Here is a 19,333-nt window from a genome sequence, read left to right as displayed (position 1 = left end):
CAGTGTGGAGCCTGCTTGGGATTCTGTCTCCCTCTCTCTCTGCCTCTCCCCTGCTTGCTCTCTCTCTTTCTCAAAAACAAATAAATAAATATTAAAAAACAATTAAAAAAAAAAAGAGTCAGACACTTAACCGAGTCACCCAGGCACCCCTAGATTTTTACTTTTTAAAAAATCCATCCCTTTAAATAAATTGGTTGTTTAACTTAGCACTGTAGTAGGCACTGGCCCACGGTAAATGATCCAAAAATGGGTACTTTATTAGCTAGCTTTATTAAAAAACTCCTCAAGGATGTTATAGTATAGAGATAGAGATATGCAAACAAATGAACATTGTTTATTTATTGAAAATATTCATTGAAAATCTACTATGTGCCAGGCACTAGGGCCTGAGGATACAGTCATAAACAAAAGAAAAGTTCTCTGCCCTGTGGAACTTACATGCTAGTGAGGGAAAGACACAACAAATACGATATACATAAGAAATAAGAAAAAAATATGTGTGGGGCACCTGGGTGGCTCAGTCAGTTAAGCGTACGACTCTTAGGTTTGGCTCAGGTCATGCTTTCACAGTTTGTGAGTTTGAGCCCTGCGTCGGGCTGACCATACAGAGCCAGCTTGGGATTCCCTCTCTCCCTCTCATTCTGTCCCTCCCCTGCTCTCTCTCTCACTCTCTCAAAATAAATAAACTTAAAAAAAAAGAAAAGAAAAAAATATGTATAGTAATAGCTAGGGCCATCCCTGAAGGCTTGTGGGAGCCAAGGGCAATTCAATCAATTGAGACCCTACCCAAGATATTTACACCTGAAAGGAGGCTGCACTGACCTCATCTTTCAAAGCTCACTTGGGATATGGTTGAAGGGGGGAAAATCTAAGTTGAATTTTAGTGAGAAAAGAGGAGTAAGGTACCAGAACCCCTGAAGCATAGGACACAGGGTGGCTAGTCCCAGAACACAGGAGAAAAACACAGGGAAGGAAGACTGAATGTGTTCACGTTGCAGTGGTGTGTGTGGGTGGTGTGGGTGGGAGATGGCCAGGATGGTGAGATACAGGACGCCAGGGAAGGCCTCACTGAGATTTGGTGTAAGGATCTGAAGTCCATGAGGAATCTAGCTATACAGATACCTAAGGAAAGGAAAGAGAAGGCAGACTCAAAGGTCCAGATTGCATAGCACACACAGCACAATGGGAGTCAGGAGTCAGTGGGTAGGTGGAGGTAAATCCAAATGAGGGATGAGGGGGACAGAGGAAGCCAACTGGGGACAAATGATACTTTGAAAAGATGATGGGGTTCAGCAGTGAGGAGGAAAAAAGATAAAGCCACATATTATTATACCTATTGCTTGAAACTTGGAGAGGTTTTTATAAGGATGAAATGAGTTTTTAAAGCCCAGGAAAACGCAGGTTAAAGAATATGCTGTTTTTAAGTATCATAAAGTGGTAAGACAAGCACTAACACTGATAACTTGCTGTCTGCATCCGCGGAAGACAGAAACCGAGAAAAAAGACTTAGAGATAATTTACTAGGTCTGTGCCAAAGAGATCAATCAGACAACCTCTGGAGATCCCTTCCAGCAATCCGTGAGCCCTTCTTAGGCAAAGAATCATTGACATTTCAGTTTAGGAAGGTGGCCAAAAGAGAATCCTTAGCATTTCATTTTATTGAACAGGAACGCAATTGCTCTGAGTCACCTACCTTCTCAAAAACCTTACGTGGCTCCAGTGTTAGGGGAAACTATTTGAGAGCATTAAAGGCTGTCTGTGATCTGTATGGTTTTCGTCTCATTCTTTGCCCTAGTCAGACTTAAATCCTCATCACTCTCCAAATGTGTTTGATCAGAGAGTGCTCATCTTCCCATTGCCGATCACACCAACGTTGCTCTTGAAATACCTTTCTTACTCTCCTCCATTTATTTGAAACTTACCTTTCTAAAAGTAAATTTGTGCAACAAATCGTGGTAAGTAGTTTATCAGAAAGTAGTTAAGAGCCTAATTTTGACCAGTTTCCGCTGGGAATCTCTTCTAAGGAAATCATCTGAGGGGCAGCACAGAGATACCCTCAGTAGCATTAATGATTTTTATTTTTCTATTATGAAGAATGTCAAGCACACACGAAGATAAAGAGATGGGTACAGTGAAGCGCCCCCCCCCCCATATATCCACCACCCAGATCTAACAATTTATGGCCATATTTGTTTCAACTAATGCCATTTCCCTTTAAAAAAATCTGCTGAAGTATTTTAAAGCAAATTCCAGATGTCATTTTACCCCTACATACGTCTATACGCATCTCTGAAAAGTATGGGCATTCTTGCCTAAGCATGATGCCAGTAACACACCTAGCGAAATGAACAGTAACACCCAATCTGTAAGAGTATGTCCTCAATTGTCTTTAAAATGTTTTTCAGGGGGCGCCTGGGTGACGCAGTCGGTTAAGCGTCCGACTTCAGCCAGGTCACGATCTCGCGGTCCATGAGTTCGAGCCCCGCGTCGGGCTCTGGGCCGATGGCTCAGAGCCTGGAGCCTGTTTCCGATTCTGTGTCTCCCTCTCTCTCTGCCCCTCCCCCGTTCATGCTCTGTCTCTCTCTGTCCCAAAAATAAATAAACGCTGAAAAAAAAAATTAAAAAAATAAAATAAAAAAATAAAATGTCTTTCAGTTGGTTTGCTCAAATCAGATCCAAACATGATCTACACATGGCATGAAGTTATTGGGGCTCTCATGCCTTTTTGAATCTAGAGTGGGCCCCCTCCCTTAATTAATTACCATTTTTCAGGCCACTGACTTGAAGAAACCAGGTCACTTGCTGTGTAGGATAAGCCACATTCTAGATTTGTCTGTGAATCGGTCAGGATAGGCCAGGTTATACTCCAAATTTCATGGACTTAAAACGATGAACCTTTATTTTTCCTTCTGTATGTCCATCTCACACTGGCTGAAAGGTCTGCTACCTGCCATCACCAGGCTCACTTCCAGACCCAGACTGATGAAGTAGTTACTGTGTAGAACGTCGCAGCCGGTCGTTGTGACAGAGGAAAAAAAAAGAGCTTTGAAGTGTCTCATGCAGGCAATTAAATGCTCGGCCTAGCAATCACTTTCCCCTCATCTCATCACCCACAATTGGTCACATGGCCCTACCCAAGCAAAGAAGGCCAGGAAGCATATCTTACCTTGTGCAGGGAAGGCGCAGCTCTGCACATTTCAGTGAGCTACAAAATGGCCTCTAGTCTATTTGCTTCCTTTTGGTGTCATTTTACTTGTTTATCCATCCCTCGTGTTTCCTGGAAATGGAAGTGAACTCTAGAACTTGACTCGATTTAGGCTCAGTAATTTTGGCATGAGGACTTCGGAGGCTGGCCTGTGTGCTTCATGTTGCATCACATCAGGGGGCATACAGTGTTTAATTGTAGTAGATTATAGCAGTAATAGCCACCACTTCCCTCTCCTCCCATCATATATGTGTGTGTGTGTGTGTGCGTGTGTGTATATATATGTGTATATATATATATACATATATATACACACACATATATATATGTGTGTATATATATATATACATATATATACACACACATACACACACACACACACACACACAGATAATGGGGGGGGGGGGAGAGATTGATTTTAAGAAATTGGCTCATATGATTATGAAGTCTGGCAAGTCCAAAATCTGTAGGGTTGGCTGACAGGCTGGAGACCCAGGGAAGAGCTAATGTTGTAGTACAAGTCCTAAAGCTGTCCACTGGCAGAATTCTTTCTTGCCTGGGAAAGGTCAGTCTTTGTTCTATTAAGGTCTTCAACTGATTGGGTGAGGTCCACCCACATTATGGAGGGCAACCTGCTTTACTCAAAGTCCACCAATTTAAATGTGAATCTCATTCAAGAAAAAAACCCATATACAAAACATTCAGAATGTTGGAACAAATATCTGGGCATTGTGGCCCAGTCAAGATAATACACAAAATTAACTATCATAAAGATATTTCACTAAGATTGTGTTGTGGGTTGAACGGTCTCTAAAAAGACATGTTGAAGTCTTAATCCTTGAATGTGACTTTACTTGAAAATACGTTGCAGATGTAATTAGTTAAGAGGAGGTCACACTGGAGTAGGGTGGACCCTAATTCAATATGGGACTGATGTCCTTATAAGAAGACACACAGAAACAGATATGCACAGAGGGAGAATGATGTGAAGACATACAGAGAGCATACCATATGATGACAGAGGCAAAGTGGAGCTGCGGTGCTACAAGCCAAGGATTTCCAGAAACACCAGAAACTAAGAGAAAGGCATAGAACAGATTCTCCCTCAGAACCTCCAGTAAGAACAAACACTGTCAATTCCTTCATTTCTGACTCGTAGCCTCCTGAGCCGTGAGAGACTAAATTTCTATTGTTTTAAACCACCCCGGGCGCCTGGGTGGCGCAGTCGGTTAAGCGTCCGACTTCAGCCAGGTCACGATCTCACGGTCTGTGAGTTCGAGCCCCGCGTCAGGCTCTGGGCTGATGGCTTGGAGCCTGGAGCCTGTTTCCGATTCTGTGTCTCCCTCTCTCTCTGCCCCTCCCCCGTTCATGCTCTGTCTCTCTCTGTCCAAAAAATAAATAAACGTTGAAAAAAAAATTTTTTTTAAATAAATAAATAAACCACCCAATTTGTCGTACATTTTTATGGCAGCCCCAAGAAACTAATACGAACCCCACAGGCAAAACACTATGTTCTAATGCCATTGTTTCTATGTGTTTATCAACCTGAGATAACATTAGGTTTATGCATTTCTGGGTTTTTGTTCAATATTCTGGATTTTCTTTTTTTACTTTTTGGCTATATTGGTTATTTATGTTTTCAAAGTCAAACTATATAATAAAGTACATTCAGAGAAGTTTTATTTCCCTCTAGTCTGTCTTATTTTATTCCTTACCTCCTAACTTATCCAAAAAATCAAATAATATCAATATGGTTGTCTATGGGAAGTCCGATAATGTTTTTCCTAATTCTTCCCTGAGATTTTCAAATCAAGGCAAAATAAAATTAAAAGGAATAAATTATTTGTTCTACAAGACCCAGCTCATGTTGCCTCCATGAAACCTTCCCATAAGTACTTTCTCTTTTCTGAATTCATACATTCCGTGTCTATATTGCTCACTTAGCCCTTTTCATCAGTTAAAAAATTAATGTACTGAACCTAAAAAAAAATTAATGCACTGATATCTGAGGGGCATCCTGTTAGATGTTGTGAGGACACCATGGATTATCAGTTAAGTTTTCACATATAGTCATTTCCTTTGTTAAGCTGTATATAGAAGTGAGAGCTTTCTCATAGCCTACATGGTGGCCAACACTTCTGACTAATGAACCAATTCGTTTGCACAAAATGGTGAAGAGAAAATAAAAACTGAAACAGATCGATACAAGTCCCTTTAATAAAGTATATCAATGACAACTTCATGTTTAAATAAATGTATCGTTAAAAAACCATGCAAGTGTATTTTGTTATAATGACTAAGAAAGATTTGAGACTGCTATTCCCTCTGCAGAAACACTATGCACAGATGCAAAATGATCAAAGGCTGATATAATAATGAATCTCAAGTAAGTGGCGTGGCCATCCCGGGCCTGTAAAGGAAAAATCAATATGAGTGCTTTTAGCAATTCTAGTTAACTGTTGAATGGCAATTAGCAGAAGAAAGGGTTTGATGCAAGAACGATATCCTAAATATATAATAATATATAAGCTACAACATTCAGAAGAGAAGCCAGCTGCACATAATAGTGAAGTTGCTCTGATGTATTATCAGGCAAGTATCAGCATTGGTTTGATGAAAAAAAAAGCAGGTGGAGCTAACAATTGCAACTTTACATTTCTGATTAATTTTTTTTTTTAACGTTTATTTATTTTTGAGACAGAGAGAGACAGAGCATGAACGAGGGAGGGTCAGAAAGAGAGGGAGACACAGAATCTGAAACAGGCTCCAGGCTCTGAGCAGTCAGCACAGAGCCCGACGCGGGGCTCGAACTCACAGACCGCGAGATCGTGACTTGAGCCGAAGTCGGACGCTTAACCGAGTGAGCCACCCAGGCGCCCCTCTGATTAATTTTTTAAGTGTCTTTCTATGGGGCACCTGGGTGGCTCAGTCAGTTGAGCGTCCAGCTTCGGCTCAGGTCATGATCTCATGGTTCATGAGTTCGAGCCCCACATCGGGCTCGATGCTGTCGGCACAGCCACTTCAGATCCTTGGTCCCCTTCTCTCTCTGCCCCTCCCCTGCCTGCATTCCCTCTCTCTCTCAAAAATAAACATTTTAAAAAAGTGTCTTTCTGAAGTATTTTTCATGTTAAATTTCCCTTGTTTTATGATTCCTCTGACTATATACCCTGAAGCGTTACTATACTTTCACATTTATATAATTTCTCTGGAAAGCAAATTGACAGTATACATAAGCAGCTATAAACATGTCTACACTGATGGACCCAGTAATTCTATTCCTTGAAATTTAATCTTAGAGAATAATTCACAAGGTGACGATCATGGTAGCAAGAACGTGCATAACATGGCCTCTGTAGTATTACTTGTAATGACAGAGGGAGGAAAAATGAAATCAGTTAACATTTGTCTATTTTCATACATTTAATTTTAATTATGAAACTTGTAATATAATATTGTTTAAAAAGATACAAACTTCTTCATTTTGATAACTATGTGATGCATATTGGCAACTAGAAGAAAAAAAGTGTAATAAAAGCTGTTGTGGCAGGCTAATAATAAAATCATGGCTGATTTCCAGCTTCCCATTCCCCCTTACTATTTTCCAAATGTTCTATATAATTTTGCAATGCTCCTTGATTCACAGTGAGTTCTGAAACAAAATACTTACCAGAAGCTTACTAATCATAACCCATTAGTAAAGATGGACAAAAACAGGCAGTTAATATTCTGTCTAATTAATCATTTTTCTGCCCCCCACTGGCCTCTCCAGTCCTTGGGCACATGTGGGTGATAGAGAAGATAATTAAGAGGATTCAAAAACTTCTTACAGAATCTTTTGAAACGCTACGCCCAGTAAGTTGTGAAGAAGGAAACTTAACTTTAAGCCTCATTTAGAGAAATCTTAATTAAACAAACACTATCATCTAAAAAACAAAAAACAAAAAAACACCCCACATTCAGTTGTTTTACTTTTTTGTGTGTTTGTCTAAAACCAGGGCCTGATAAACTAGCAGGAACAGAGAAACTCCTGATGAGGCAGCAGCTTCATCAACGGGCATTCATTCCACTTGACAAGCAAAGCCCAATGGAATGTTGTCGAAAAATGCTGGTTCTCTTTCCACCTCATCTCTCTTTGGCTTATTTGTTGCTGATCCTATGCTCCAGTTCCCCTTATGTGAATCTCCCTTGTCCTTTCATGCTTAAATTAACATCCGATTTTGGCATCTCGACCTTTTTCAATTCCTATTCTAAAGGCCTACAGAATCAAATGAAAGAAAGCAAAGCAAGTAAATACTTCAAAATAAATGAACAAAATAAAGATAAATAAGTGAACTGTTTTATCCTTGCTGTCATTCTACGATAGACAAGAGCCTAGTTTATGAATGCTATATTTAGAATATAATATTATTGAGAATAACCTTCTCTGTTGGTTGATTGGATAAAGAACCTATAATATAACAGGAAGATATTTATTAACTTTATGACTAAAGAGATAGATTTAAAATTTAAATACATTGTGCTGGCTAAAGATAATGTTTATCTCTACCAAGTATATTTACTTACCGTAATTTCTTCATTTTGAAGCTGCCCCTCTGTGTGGACTAGATCTAAAGCAAATTTAACAGAAAAGAATTAGGGACCAAAATACATGAGGACAGCTACTGAAATTTATGTTCAGCAAAACATGATGTCTGGTAAACTATAGTTAGATCAGACTTACCAGGGTTTTGGGGTTAAAATTCAATTTCAAAATAGGAATATGTGATATAAAAAGCATGAAAAATAAACTGTGAGTTCTAGACCATCTCTAGTAAGTATAGACAAAAGGAAATGGAAATTACAGGAAAGGAATATAAAGTAAGGAATGGATAAAATGTGGAAATCCCTTTTAAGGATCAAGCTATTAACAGTTACTACAGGCCTGAAAGGAGCCATCTTTTTTTTTAAGTTTATTTATTTTGAGAGAGAGAGGGAGCATGAGAGAGAGTAGGGAAGGGGCAGAGAGAGAATCTCAAGTCTCAAGCAGGCTCCATGATGCTGGTGCAGAGCCCGATGCAGGGTTTGAACTCATGAACCACGAGATCATGACCTGAGCCGAAATCAAGAGTTGGATGCTTAACCAACTGAGCCACCCAGGTGCCCCTTGAAAGGAGCCATCTTATCACCACTCTCATGGGTCATGACTACAGCTCAGTTTCTCACACTAAATTTTTACTGTGATGTTGAATTATGCTGCCCATGAATTGATCTTTTCAGGTATCTAACTTAAAAAACCTTTACTTATATAATTTTAAAACATTAACTTAGTTGATCACAAGTTAATCACATCAAACATTTTTTGGAAACATGATTTGAATTTTTTTTAATGTTTTTTAAACTTATTTTTGAAGGAGAGAGAGACAGAGCATGAGTGGGGGAGGAGCAGAGAGAGAGGGAGACACAGAATCTGAAGCAGGCTCCAGGCTCTAAGCTGTCAGCACAGAGCCTGATGCGGGGCTCGAACTCACGAACTGTGAGATCATGCCCTGAGCCGAAGTCAGATGCCCAACCAATGGAGCCACCCAGGCGCCCCTGAATTTTTTTTTGTTAATGTTTATTTATCTTTGAGAGACCAAGACAGAGTGTGAGCTGGGAAGGGGCAAAGAGAGAGGGAGACACAGAATTCAAAGCAGGCTCCAGGCTCCGAGCTGTCAGCACAGAGCCCAATGCAGGGCTCGAATTCACGAACCGTGAGATCGTGACCTGAGCTGAAGTCAGACGCTTAACCGACTGAGCCACCCAGGTACCCTGGAAATATGATTTGACTAATATAATAATAAATACTGTCATAATTTAGAAATTAACTTTCTTTGTATCAGAATAGTTAGCATGCATACTTTTTCAAGGCACATCCTACAAACAGGGTAGTCTGTAGGAAGTAAGATGGTGCATGACTTTGTTTCCTAACCTCTCTCTGAGGTAATGAATAGTAATCCCCTGCCTGACCCTTTCTTCCTTCTCTAGTCCTGCTCCTGAGAGGTAATGTTTTCAACTCCTTAAGCTTTTGTTCCTGGAATTGTAACATGTTTATATTCCTTTTCTCAATCTGTAAATGATTTACTGACTTTATATTATGGTAGGAGAAAGTTTAGGTCTCTTAGACCAATATTCTCTCTCTTTTCCTCCTGTAACTTTTCCCTCCCGCCATCCTCTCAATTTTGAAATCAATACTTGATGGTTACATTATTGCCTATATAAATGTTATTTACTGCTGAAATGAGTAATGGACTACGATCCCATTTTCTTTCTTACACAATTCCTCCTCTACCAGGAGTTAATAATAACCTCTTCTTTCATTTGTTTAGTTTTGTAATTATGAAAAATTGGAAAATCTCACATACATAAAAGAAGAGAGGATATAATTCCTGTATATACCTATCATCTTGATTTTATACTTATTAACATTTCAATATACTTAATTTATGGAATTTTTTTGCTCAAGTATTTTAAAGCATGTTCTAAGACACATGACATTTCACCTCCAAATATTTGATTATCTATCTCTAAATAATAAGGATATTTTCTCACATAACCATAATACTATTATCATACTAACATTAAAAAATGCTTTAGGGGCGCCTGGGTGGCTCAGTCGGTTAAGTGTCTGACTTTGGCTCAGGTCATGATCTCCTGGTTTGTAGGTTTGAGCCCTGCATTGGGCTCTGTGCTGACAGCTGGAGCCTGGAGCCTGCTTCCGATTCTGTGTCTCCCTCTCTCTCTGCCTCTCCCCCGTTCGTGCTCTGTCTCTCTCTCAAAAATAAACAAACACTAAAATAATTTTTTAAATGCTTTAATATTATATAATAACCAGTCCACATTCAAATTTTCCAATTGTTCCCAAAATGTCTTCTTATGGTTGCTTTATCCAAATCAGAATTAAGTCTCTTTTAATCTTGAACTAATTTTCCCCCCATTTTTTCCCACGTCAGACTTACTGAAGGGACCAGAATGCAGAATGACACACATTTTGTCATCTTGCCTCTTCGTGGTTTCATTAAATCTGTTCCTCTGTCCTCTGTTTCCTATATACTGGAATTAGAACTAAAGGCTTGATCATATTCAGGGTTTGAGGCTTTCACCAAATGTCTTTGTGATCTTTGGCTGTCTTTCGTTACTTATAATAAATCACTTGAAAATTGTGTGCATGAAACCAGGCTCACTGACTAGTGGATTTCAATAGGTGGCCAGGAAAAAGCTAGCCTTTGTCAGTATCCACAGGTCTTTTTTCTATAGCCATTCAGTTTCTCCAAAAATTAATCATTCGGTCTCCTGCCCAGGACTATATTCTTGGTTGCTGTCATAAATAGTAGAGCACATAGGAGTTCCCACCATTCAATATGCAGGCTTCCACTTAAATGCCATTTTCAACTCCATGCCTCACTTAGCTTCCTCTATTATGCCTGGTCTCCCGGAGTGCTGAGCCTCAACATTCAGTGTTCCTAGTCACCCCTTGCAAGTGGCTTGTGGTCCAGCTTTGTGGAATAGGAGAACTTGCCTAGGGCCCAAACATTCTATATATAGATATTCAACTAATCACCCTTGTTTTCTGGTCCTTGTCTCACCTGCACTTTCCATGGTACCTCTTACATTCAAATTCTAGACCTTTCTAGGGTTCTGTTTGGGCAAACTGGCGTGCTTCACACTGATATTCTCCTTGACACTTAGGTTATAACTTACTCCATTCAGCTGTACAAGTTAATTCTCTTCCACCTGTATCCTCTCTTCCATCATATCCATCTCTCACATCTGCTTTGATCTCCTATGGTTTTTGTTTGCTTTTATTTTTTGCCCTTGTAGGTTTATGCTTCCTTTTCCTTCCTTCTTTCTTTCTTCCTTTATTTTATTTTTTACTTATTTTTGAGAGAGTGTGCTCGCATAAGTGGGGGAGGGGCAGAGAGGGATACAGAGGATCCAAAGTGGGCTCCATGCTGACAGCCAAGAGCCTCACGTGGGCCTCAAAGTCACAAACCATGAGATCATGACCTAAGTTGAAGTCAGACACTCAACTGAGCAAGCCACCCAGGTGCCCTGACTCCTTTTATTCCTTTATTATTATTTTCATGGTATTTTCATGGAAGGAAAGGAAATAGACACACGAAGGCAATATGTTGTGTTTAACTCGAGGAAATTCTGCTGATGATATTAAATAGTACCACTAATTAGGAAGGAAGGAAAGACAAGAAACTAACATTTACTGTCTACCATATGCCAGATACTAAGTTCACAAAAACCTTAAATGGTAGGTTACCATCACCATTTTTCAGATAAGGATTCTGAAACCCCAAAAAATTAAGTATTAACATGGTAACAGTTGCATAACCAGTAAGTGAAAAAGCAGTCTTGTATTCAAACCTGAGTTTTTCTGGGCTCTAAATAAATCACAAGAGTCATCTTTTTCCACCAAAATGCAGTCGAATTGGAAATACAGAATCAAAGGACAATACTCCTTCATTATCAGAATAATGCTGGTAAAAAACAAGCACATACCTCTTTCAATCCATGGCTCAAAATCAACTGGCTCTTTAGAGGTGCTCTTTTCAATCCTCAACGTCCTCACTGACATTGTAAGCAAACAAAATGAATAAAGTGTTAATTACCTACCTGATTTTATGTTGCTGTCCCTATATACCTTTTTTCCTCTGTTTCAAAGTGTCAACCACTGGTGGGACTGCACAAAATACTGGGATCAGAAACACCATTGAAAAATCATCCACATACTCTGTTTGTCTGTAGGGCCCAATGGTAAAATGCAGTCTTATGTCACTATAATCTTATAAATGTACTAACAACACAAAGTTAGTAGAGTCTTTTTTAAAAAAAATTTTTTTTAAGTTTATTTATTTTTGAGAGACAGAGAGAGAGAGAGTGCAAGCAGGGGAGGGGCAGAGACAGAGGGAGACACAGAATCCAAAGCAGGCTCCAGGCTCTGAGCTGTCAGCACAGAGCCTGACGCGGGGCTCGAACTCATGAACTGTGAGATCATGACCTGAACCGAAGTTGGACGCTCAATCGACTGAGCCACCCAGGCGCCCCTAGAATCTTTGAATTTGGTATCATCCAGAGTTTTTTGAATACTGGTAATAATAATAATAATAATAATAATAATAATAATAAATTATTTTTATATTCTGATAATATTATTAATTATTATTACTATTATTATTATTATTATTATTAGCAGTCTTGGTCATAAATATTTACTAGAGAAACTACTGTGAGCCAGGCCTATTTACTCATTCACTCCTGACCATAATCTTATGAGAAAAAATATTACCAATCCACTTTATTGATGAGGAAACAGGCTTAGAGAAATCAGGCACCCTAGAGAAGTAAGGCAAAATGTTCAATGATACACAACTAGTAGGGGCCAAAAGTGGAATTCTAACTTTAGGTGTGTCTGACTCCAGAGCCTCTAAAATTAATGTCCGAAGAGAGACTTAACCAGAATGTAAGCATTTTCCTTCTGCATTGATTTTTCTCCATTACCCCTAACCCAGATCCTGCTACCCCAGAACCACTCTTCTCTTCTTTGTTCTGTGCCCTAGGGGGAGGATCCCTGTAGACAGCACCACTGGCTACTGGTCAGATTTGGCTAATGGGAGGCACTGGGAGGAAATTGGAGGGCAGTGGCGAAGTGAGATCAAGTTTTTTCTCCACTCCCTTCCTGTTTCCATGCCATGTCTTTGACAGTGGTTGGGTCCCTTCATGATTACAGCTGCTGCTGGGCCACAGGCTCCAGCTCCCACTGGGCTCCGATAACACTGTTTCCATCCCTTATCCCAGGAGTGGTAATGACTTATTGCTATAGCCAGTTTCAGGATGTTCCCACCATCCCTGATTTGTTTCTTTATTCAGACCATAATTTTGTAAGTAATCTCATCAATAAATTCATTTGAACCATCTGGGATATATTGTTTCCTGCCATGACTTTGTCTGAAATACTTTATCCTTAAATAAACATGAGACAGGATTAGAATGATGTTCCAATGGGAGAGTCTCCTCCTAAACCCCTCAGAAAATGCCATTATTAATAGAAGAATCAAAATTATCCCATGCAAATAATCAGGGTTATCAGATTTTCAGAAAGAATTTGACAGAGAACCCCAAGCCAAATGAATCTGGAATAAAGATGTTGAAGAACTTAGTGTTCTGGCAAGCTGGCTTCTTATGTTTATAATAGGTCTTTTGCCAAAGATTATCAAATAGTAAATTGCATGGAAATTATTATGCACTTTGGAAGGGTTTCAAATTTGCAATTTTAGAGAAGCTAACTGTGCTCAAGGCAGTTAACCCATATTCCTCACTCTCCCACCCCAGCCATAAAACTGCAAAAAAAGTTAGTGTTCTGCCAAGAAGTTTACTTGTTTTGCCAAAAGTTTACATATGTGCCCTCTGCCTATGGGAAAATTAAAAGATGATGAATAATCACATATGATATGCTTACCAAAGTAACTTTGGATTACAAGTCTTTCAATCCTTACATGTTTGTGAAAACAAATAATGAACTCTTGGGGAAACATTCCTGTTGTGGTCCAAAATGTATCTGGATTCCTATTGTTAATTTTAAAGAAAAAGAGAAAGGAAGAGCCAAATAAAAATGTTTAATCACAAAATTCTAGTGAATAAGTATTTAAAAAAAAAATAAATGACCCTGGATTCTTATCATTCCTTTCTATCTCTTCCTTCTGCCTCTAATCTCTCCCCAACTTTAATACTTCTTCTTTACTACTAGCAGATCTATTTTTTAAAAACACAGAAACAGAACTGATATCGCTCTGGTCTGAAAGCCTTCAGTGGCCCCTTATTGCTCATAAACATGACTGTGTAGTATGGCATTTTACGACCCTGTACAATTTGGTCCATTATTAAAGTACACTGTCTCCCATCATAGTATCCTCTCTCATTACTGTAGTCACATTGGGCCAATTAAGATTCTGCAAAGACATCATATAGGCTCATGTTTCTGTGCCTCACTTAATTCATGAGATTCTCTTGACCTGAAAGCCTTTTTTCCCTTACAAGTTTATTCACTCTTTGGTCCCATCTCTCAACCCCAACAAATCAGAATCACTTCCTCAGGCCTCCTTTGCACTTAGCATCGATTTTTGCATTGGTACTTATTTCTTGTGTTTTTATGGCTCCTGCTAGATGCTGACTTTTCTGAGTCAAACCGCTTTCTCTTACTTGTCTTTATACCCCAGCAACTATCACAATGGCTGACCCACAGTAGATGCAGAATAGATGTGTGTTGAGAAAAAAATGCACTCAATTTTAAGTCACATATATAATTAAATATATAGTACTAAATATAACTATATAACTATAACTAAATATATAGTACTGCCTACAGAAATAACCATTTCTATTTTCTTTTTCTTTTTTGGAGGCAAATTTATACCTATGGTGAAATTTATCTTAAGTCTATAATTCAATGAGTTTAGACAATGTATATAGGTCAACCAATACCTCAACCAAGGTACATAACATTTCCATTGTTCCAGAAACTTTCCTTCTCTTTCCTTCCAGACAATTCTAACCTCCCTTAGGCAATTACTGTTCTGATTTCTATGACCACAGACTATGCCAAAATTTGGTTACTCATTCTTTTGTTTGATATTTTGTTAGATATTTGGATTGCTTCCAGTTTTTTAGTATTATGAATAGGTGATTACAAACATTCTTATACAAGTGTTTTTGTGGACATATTTTCAATTTCTCTTGGGTAATTATTAGGAGTAGAAATGCTGGGTCACAGGGCAGAGGTATATTTAATTTTACAAGAAGCTGTCAGATTTCCAAAGTGGTTGTACTATTTTACATTCCTACCATCAATGTAAGAGGGTTCTAGTTGCTCCACACCCTTGTCAACACTTGCTGTTGTCAGTCTTTTAAAATTTTTTTTTTCAACGTTTTTTATTTATTTTTGGGACAGAGAGAGACAGAGCATGAACGGGGGAGGGGCAGAGAGAGAGAGGGAGACACAGAATTGGAAACAGGCTCCAGGCTCCGAGCCATCAGCCCAGAGCCTGACGCAGGGCTCGAACTCACGGACCGCGAGATCGTGACCTGGCTGAAGTCGGACGCTTAACTGACTGCGCCACCCAGGCACCCCTGTTGTCAGTCTTTTAAATGTTAGCCATGCTAGTGGATGTAAAATGGTGTCTTACAATGATATTAATTTGCATTTCCCTGATAACAAATGTTGCTAAGCATTTTTTCATGGGCTTTTTGGCCATTCACACATTTTCTTTTGTGAAATGCCTGTTAAGTGTTTTTTCTTTTATTATTAAACTGTTTATATAGTTGACTCTTGAACAATGTGGGGGTTAGGGCTGCCGACCTGATACGCAGTCAAAATCTATGTATAACTTTTGACCCCCAAAACCTAACTACTAATAGCCTAGTATTTACCAGAAGCTTTACTGACAACACAATTAACACATATTTTGTATGTTATATGTACTATATAATGATACAATAAAGTAAGCTAGAGTAAAAAACATGTTAAGAAAATCTGCAGGAAGAGAAAATACGTTTACACCACTGTACATATATTTATTCAGAAAAAAATCCCATGCAGTTCAAACCCATGTTGTTCAAGGGTCAACTGTACATTACTATATATTTTTGTAGGGGTCCTTTGTGAAATAATACGTATTGTGTATATTTTTTTCCTGTCTGTAGTTTGCCTTTTCCTTTTCCTCCTTGTGTCTTTCAATGGGTAGAAGTTTTATTTTTGGTGAAGTCCAGTTTTACAACTTTTTTCTTTTATGTTTAGTGATTTTTACGTCCTAAGAAATCTTTGCTTACCCCATTGTCATGAAGGTATATTCTAATGTTTTCTTCTCAAAGCTTAGTAATTTTAGCTCTGAGTGGAGATCTATGATCCATCTTGAATTAACTTTTGTGTTTGGTATAAGGTATGGGTAGAGGTTCATTTTTATTTGTATGTTTATTCAGTTGTTCCAGCACCATTTACTAAAAGACTTTCCTTTTCTTATTTAATTGCTTTGATGTCTTTGCCTAAAATTAATGGACTGTATATGGGTAGATCTATTTCTGCCTCCTCCATTTTATTCCATTGTTCTGTTTCTATATCCTTAGCCTTCTGTTGAAAATTAATTGACCTTGGGGCATCTGGGTGGCTCAGTCAGTTAAGCATCTGACTTCAACTCAGGTCATGATCTCACAATTCGTGGGCTCAAGCCCCGCGTAAGGCTCTGTGCTGACAGTTCAGAGCCTGGAGCCTGCTTCAGATTATATCTCCTTCACTCTCTGCTCACTCTCTGCCCCTCCCCTGCTCATGCTCTCCCTCTCTCTCAAAAATAAATAAACGTTAAAAAAATTTTAAAAAGAAATAAAATTAATTGACCTTGCATAAGTGGGTCTATTTCTGGGCTTTCTATTCTGTCCCACTGATATAGACACCTATCTTTACAAAAATATCACACTGTTTTGATTACTGTAAGTTATTTTTAAATCTTTGAAATCAAATCACATAAGTGCTCAAACTTTCTTCTTTTTCAAGATTATTTTGACTAGACGAGACCCTTGCATTTCCATATACATTTCAGAATCAACTTGTGTTTTATGCAAAAAGTCACTTGAGATTTTAATCCACATTGTGCTGAATCGATGGTTATGTTAGGGAGAAATTGCATCTTGACAATATGAAATTTTCCAATCATTAATGTAGTGCATTTTTTTCATCTATTTATTTAATTTTTCTCTGCAACATTTTATAGTTTTCAGTGTAAATGTTTGCATATCTTATTAAATTTATTCTTAACTCTCTTATATTTTAACTGTTATTGTAAATGGAATTTTTTAAACTTCAGTTTCCAAATGTTTCCTGCTATTATATAGTAATACAGTTGATTTTTATATATTGACCTTGCTAAATTTACTTATTAGCTCTAGTAGGCTTTCTTTGGTAGATTCCTTGTTTTTTGTAGATTCAGATGAAACAATGCAATCTGTGAACAGAGACAATTTTATTCCTTCTAATATTTATGCCTTTTATATCTTTTTTTTTTCCTTATTGCATGGTTTAAAACCTCCAGGACAATGCTGAATAGAAATGGTGAGAGCAAACATTCTTGCTCTATTTCCAGTCTCAGGGTGAAAGCATTTATTATTTCAGCACTAAGCTGAATGTGTTTAGTAGATGACTTTATCAGACTGGTTAAACTGATTGGTTGCTAAGAATTGTTATCATAAATGAATGTTGGATTTTGTCCAAATCATCTATTGGGATGATCATCTGATTTTTCCTCCTCGTTCTGGCAATGTGGTGAATTACACCCAACCTTGTATTCCTATGATAACGTGGTAAATATGCCAACCTTGCATTCCCAGGATTAATTCCATTTGCTGAATTCAGTTTATACGGATTTTTGTGTCTATGTTCATAAAGAATATTGTTCTTTAATTTTCCTTTCTTGTTCCCTTCCTTCCTTTCCTTTCCTTGTAATGTTTTTGTCAGATTTTAGTTTCAGGGTTACACTGTTCTCATAAAAAACAATTTGAGAAATGTTTCTTCCTCTATTTTTGAAAGATTTATACCATTTTTTCCTCAAAATATTTGATAGACTTTACGATAGCTACATGGCTATTCAAATACCCTTTTTCATCTTTTGTCATTTTTATAGGTTGAGTTTTTCAAGGAATCTGTCCATTTAAGTCGTCAAATTTATTAGCCTAAATTTGTTCTTTTTTAATTAAAAACATTTTTTTAATGCTTATTTATTTTTGAGAGAGAGAGAGAGAGAGAGAGAGAGACAGAGCACAAGTGGGGGAGGGGCAGACAGAGTGGGAGGGACAGAATCCAAAGCAGGCTCCAGGCTCTGAGCTGGCAGCATAGAGCCCAACATGGGGTTGAACTCATGAACTGTGAGATCATGACCCAAGCTGAAGTTGGATGCTTAACTGACTGAGCCACCCAGGGAACCCAATATTGCTTCTTTCATTGCTGGTACTGGTAATTTATATTTTCTCCATTCTTTCTTGGTCAATCTTACTAGTGGTCTATAACTTTTATTAATCCCTTCAGATAATCAATTTTGGCTTTGTTAATTTTTTCTAATTGTCTATTTTCTATTTCATTGATTTCTGCTCTTTATTATTTATTTTCTTCTACATTCTTTGGGTATACTTTGCTCTTCTTTATCTAGCTTCCTAAGGTGGAAATTTATTTGTTGGTTCTTAAAAATTCTTTATAATAGAAAATATTTATGCTATAAATTTCCCTGGAATCACCCACGTTAGCTGCGTCTACAAATGTGAATATATTGTGTTTTCATCATCATTCAGTTAAAAATATTTTCTAATATACTTTGTGATTTCTTCTTTGACCCATAGGTTATTTAGAAGTGCCATGCTTAAAATCTAAGTTTCAGAGATATTCTTCCAGATGTCTATTTAAAATTTATTTGTAATTTACTTACATAGTGGTCAGAGAACAAATTCTTTTCTCCAGCTTTATTGCAATATATTCAACATAACAACATTACATAAGTTTAATGTATACAACATGATGACTTGATACGTGTATATGTTGTAAAATCATGACCACAATAAAGAACACAACCATCATCTCACATGTTTACCATTTTTTGGAAAATATATTCCCTAAGATCTGAATCTTTTGACATTTATTGAGATTTTATGCCCCAGTACATTTTAGTGAATGTTTAATGTATACTTGTTCCCTGTGCCATTGTTGATTATAGTGTTGTATAAATGTCAGTTTAGTCAAGGTGACTGACAGTATTGTGCAGATCATTCTATCTTTACTATGCCTTTACTATCTGTATCTTTAGATTTTTCATCTGGCTGCTTTACCATTACTGAAAGAAAGTTGTTAAAATCTTCAAGTATGATTATGGATTTGTCTATTTCTCTTTCATCTGTCAGCTTTTGCTTTATAAATTTTGAAGATCTATTATTAGGTCAGTATACATTTAGGATTATTATCTCTTCCTGATGAAAAGATGCTCACACCTTGTAAAATGTCCCCTTTAGCTCTGGTAATTCTCCTCTTTTACATTCTACTTTGTCTAGTATGAATATAGCCAGTTACTTTCCTAT

The 19,333-nt window shown here is 37.8% G+C and overlaps 2 protein-coding genes across 7 annotated transcripts in view; one reads left to right on the top strand and one right to left on the bottom strand.

Moving 5' to 3' along the window:
- The window catches only part of DIO1 (iodothyronine deiodinase 1), a 34,238-nt gene extending 24,891 nt beyond the window's left edge, over positions 1-9,347 (top strand). Inside the window, exon 5 of the transcript XR_007154730.1 lies at positions 9,337-9,347. The gene's annotated coding sequence lies outside the window, so the exon portion shown is untranslated. The remainder of the gene's footprint in view (positions 1-9,336) is intronic.
- Positions 5,405-19,333, bottom strand: part of IFT25 (intraflagellar transport 25) — a 29,625-nt gene continuing 15,696 nt past the window's right edge. For all 6 annotated transcript variants that reach the window (XM_047870564.1, XM_047870563.1, XM_047870566.1 and 3 more), the window contains 4 exons: positions 13,689-13,795; positions 11,732-11,800; positions 7,769-7,812; positions 5,405-5,615 (listed from right to left, as the gene is read on the bottom strand). In XM_047870564.1, coding sequence (XP_047726520.1) covers positions 5,502-5,615; positions 7,769-7,812; positions 11,732-11,800; positions 13,689-13,795 — 334 coding nt within the window. In that variant the 3' untranslated portion in view covers positions 5,405-5,501. The remainder of the gene's footprint in view (positions 5,616-7,768; positions 7,813-11,731; positions 11,801-13,688; positions 13,796-19,333) is intronic.

This window comes from Prionailurus viverrinus, chromosome C1, assembly GCF_022837055.1.
Source record: "Prionailurus viverrinus isolate Anna chromosome C1, UM_Priviv_1.0, whole genome shotgun sequence".
Taxonomy (NCBI): Eukaryota; Metazoa; Chordata; class Mammalia; order Carnivora; family Felidae; genus Prionailurus; species Prionailurus viverrinus.
The sequence above is the reverse complement of the archived record's forward strand: the minus strand, read 5'-3'. Positions and strand labels throughout refer to the sequence as shown.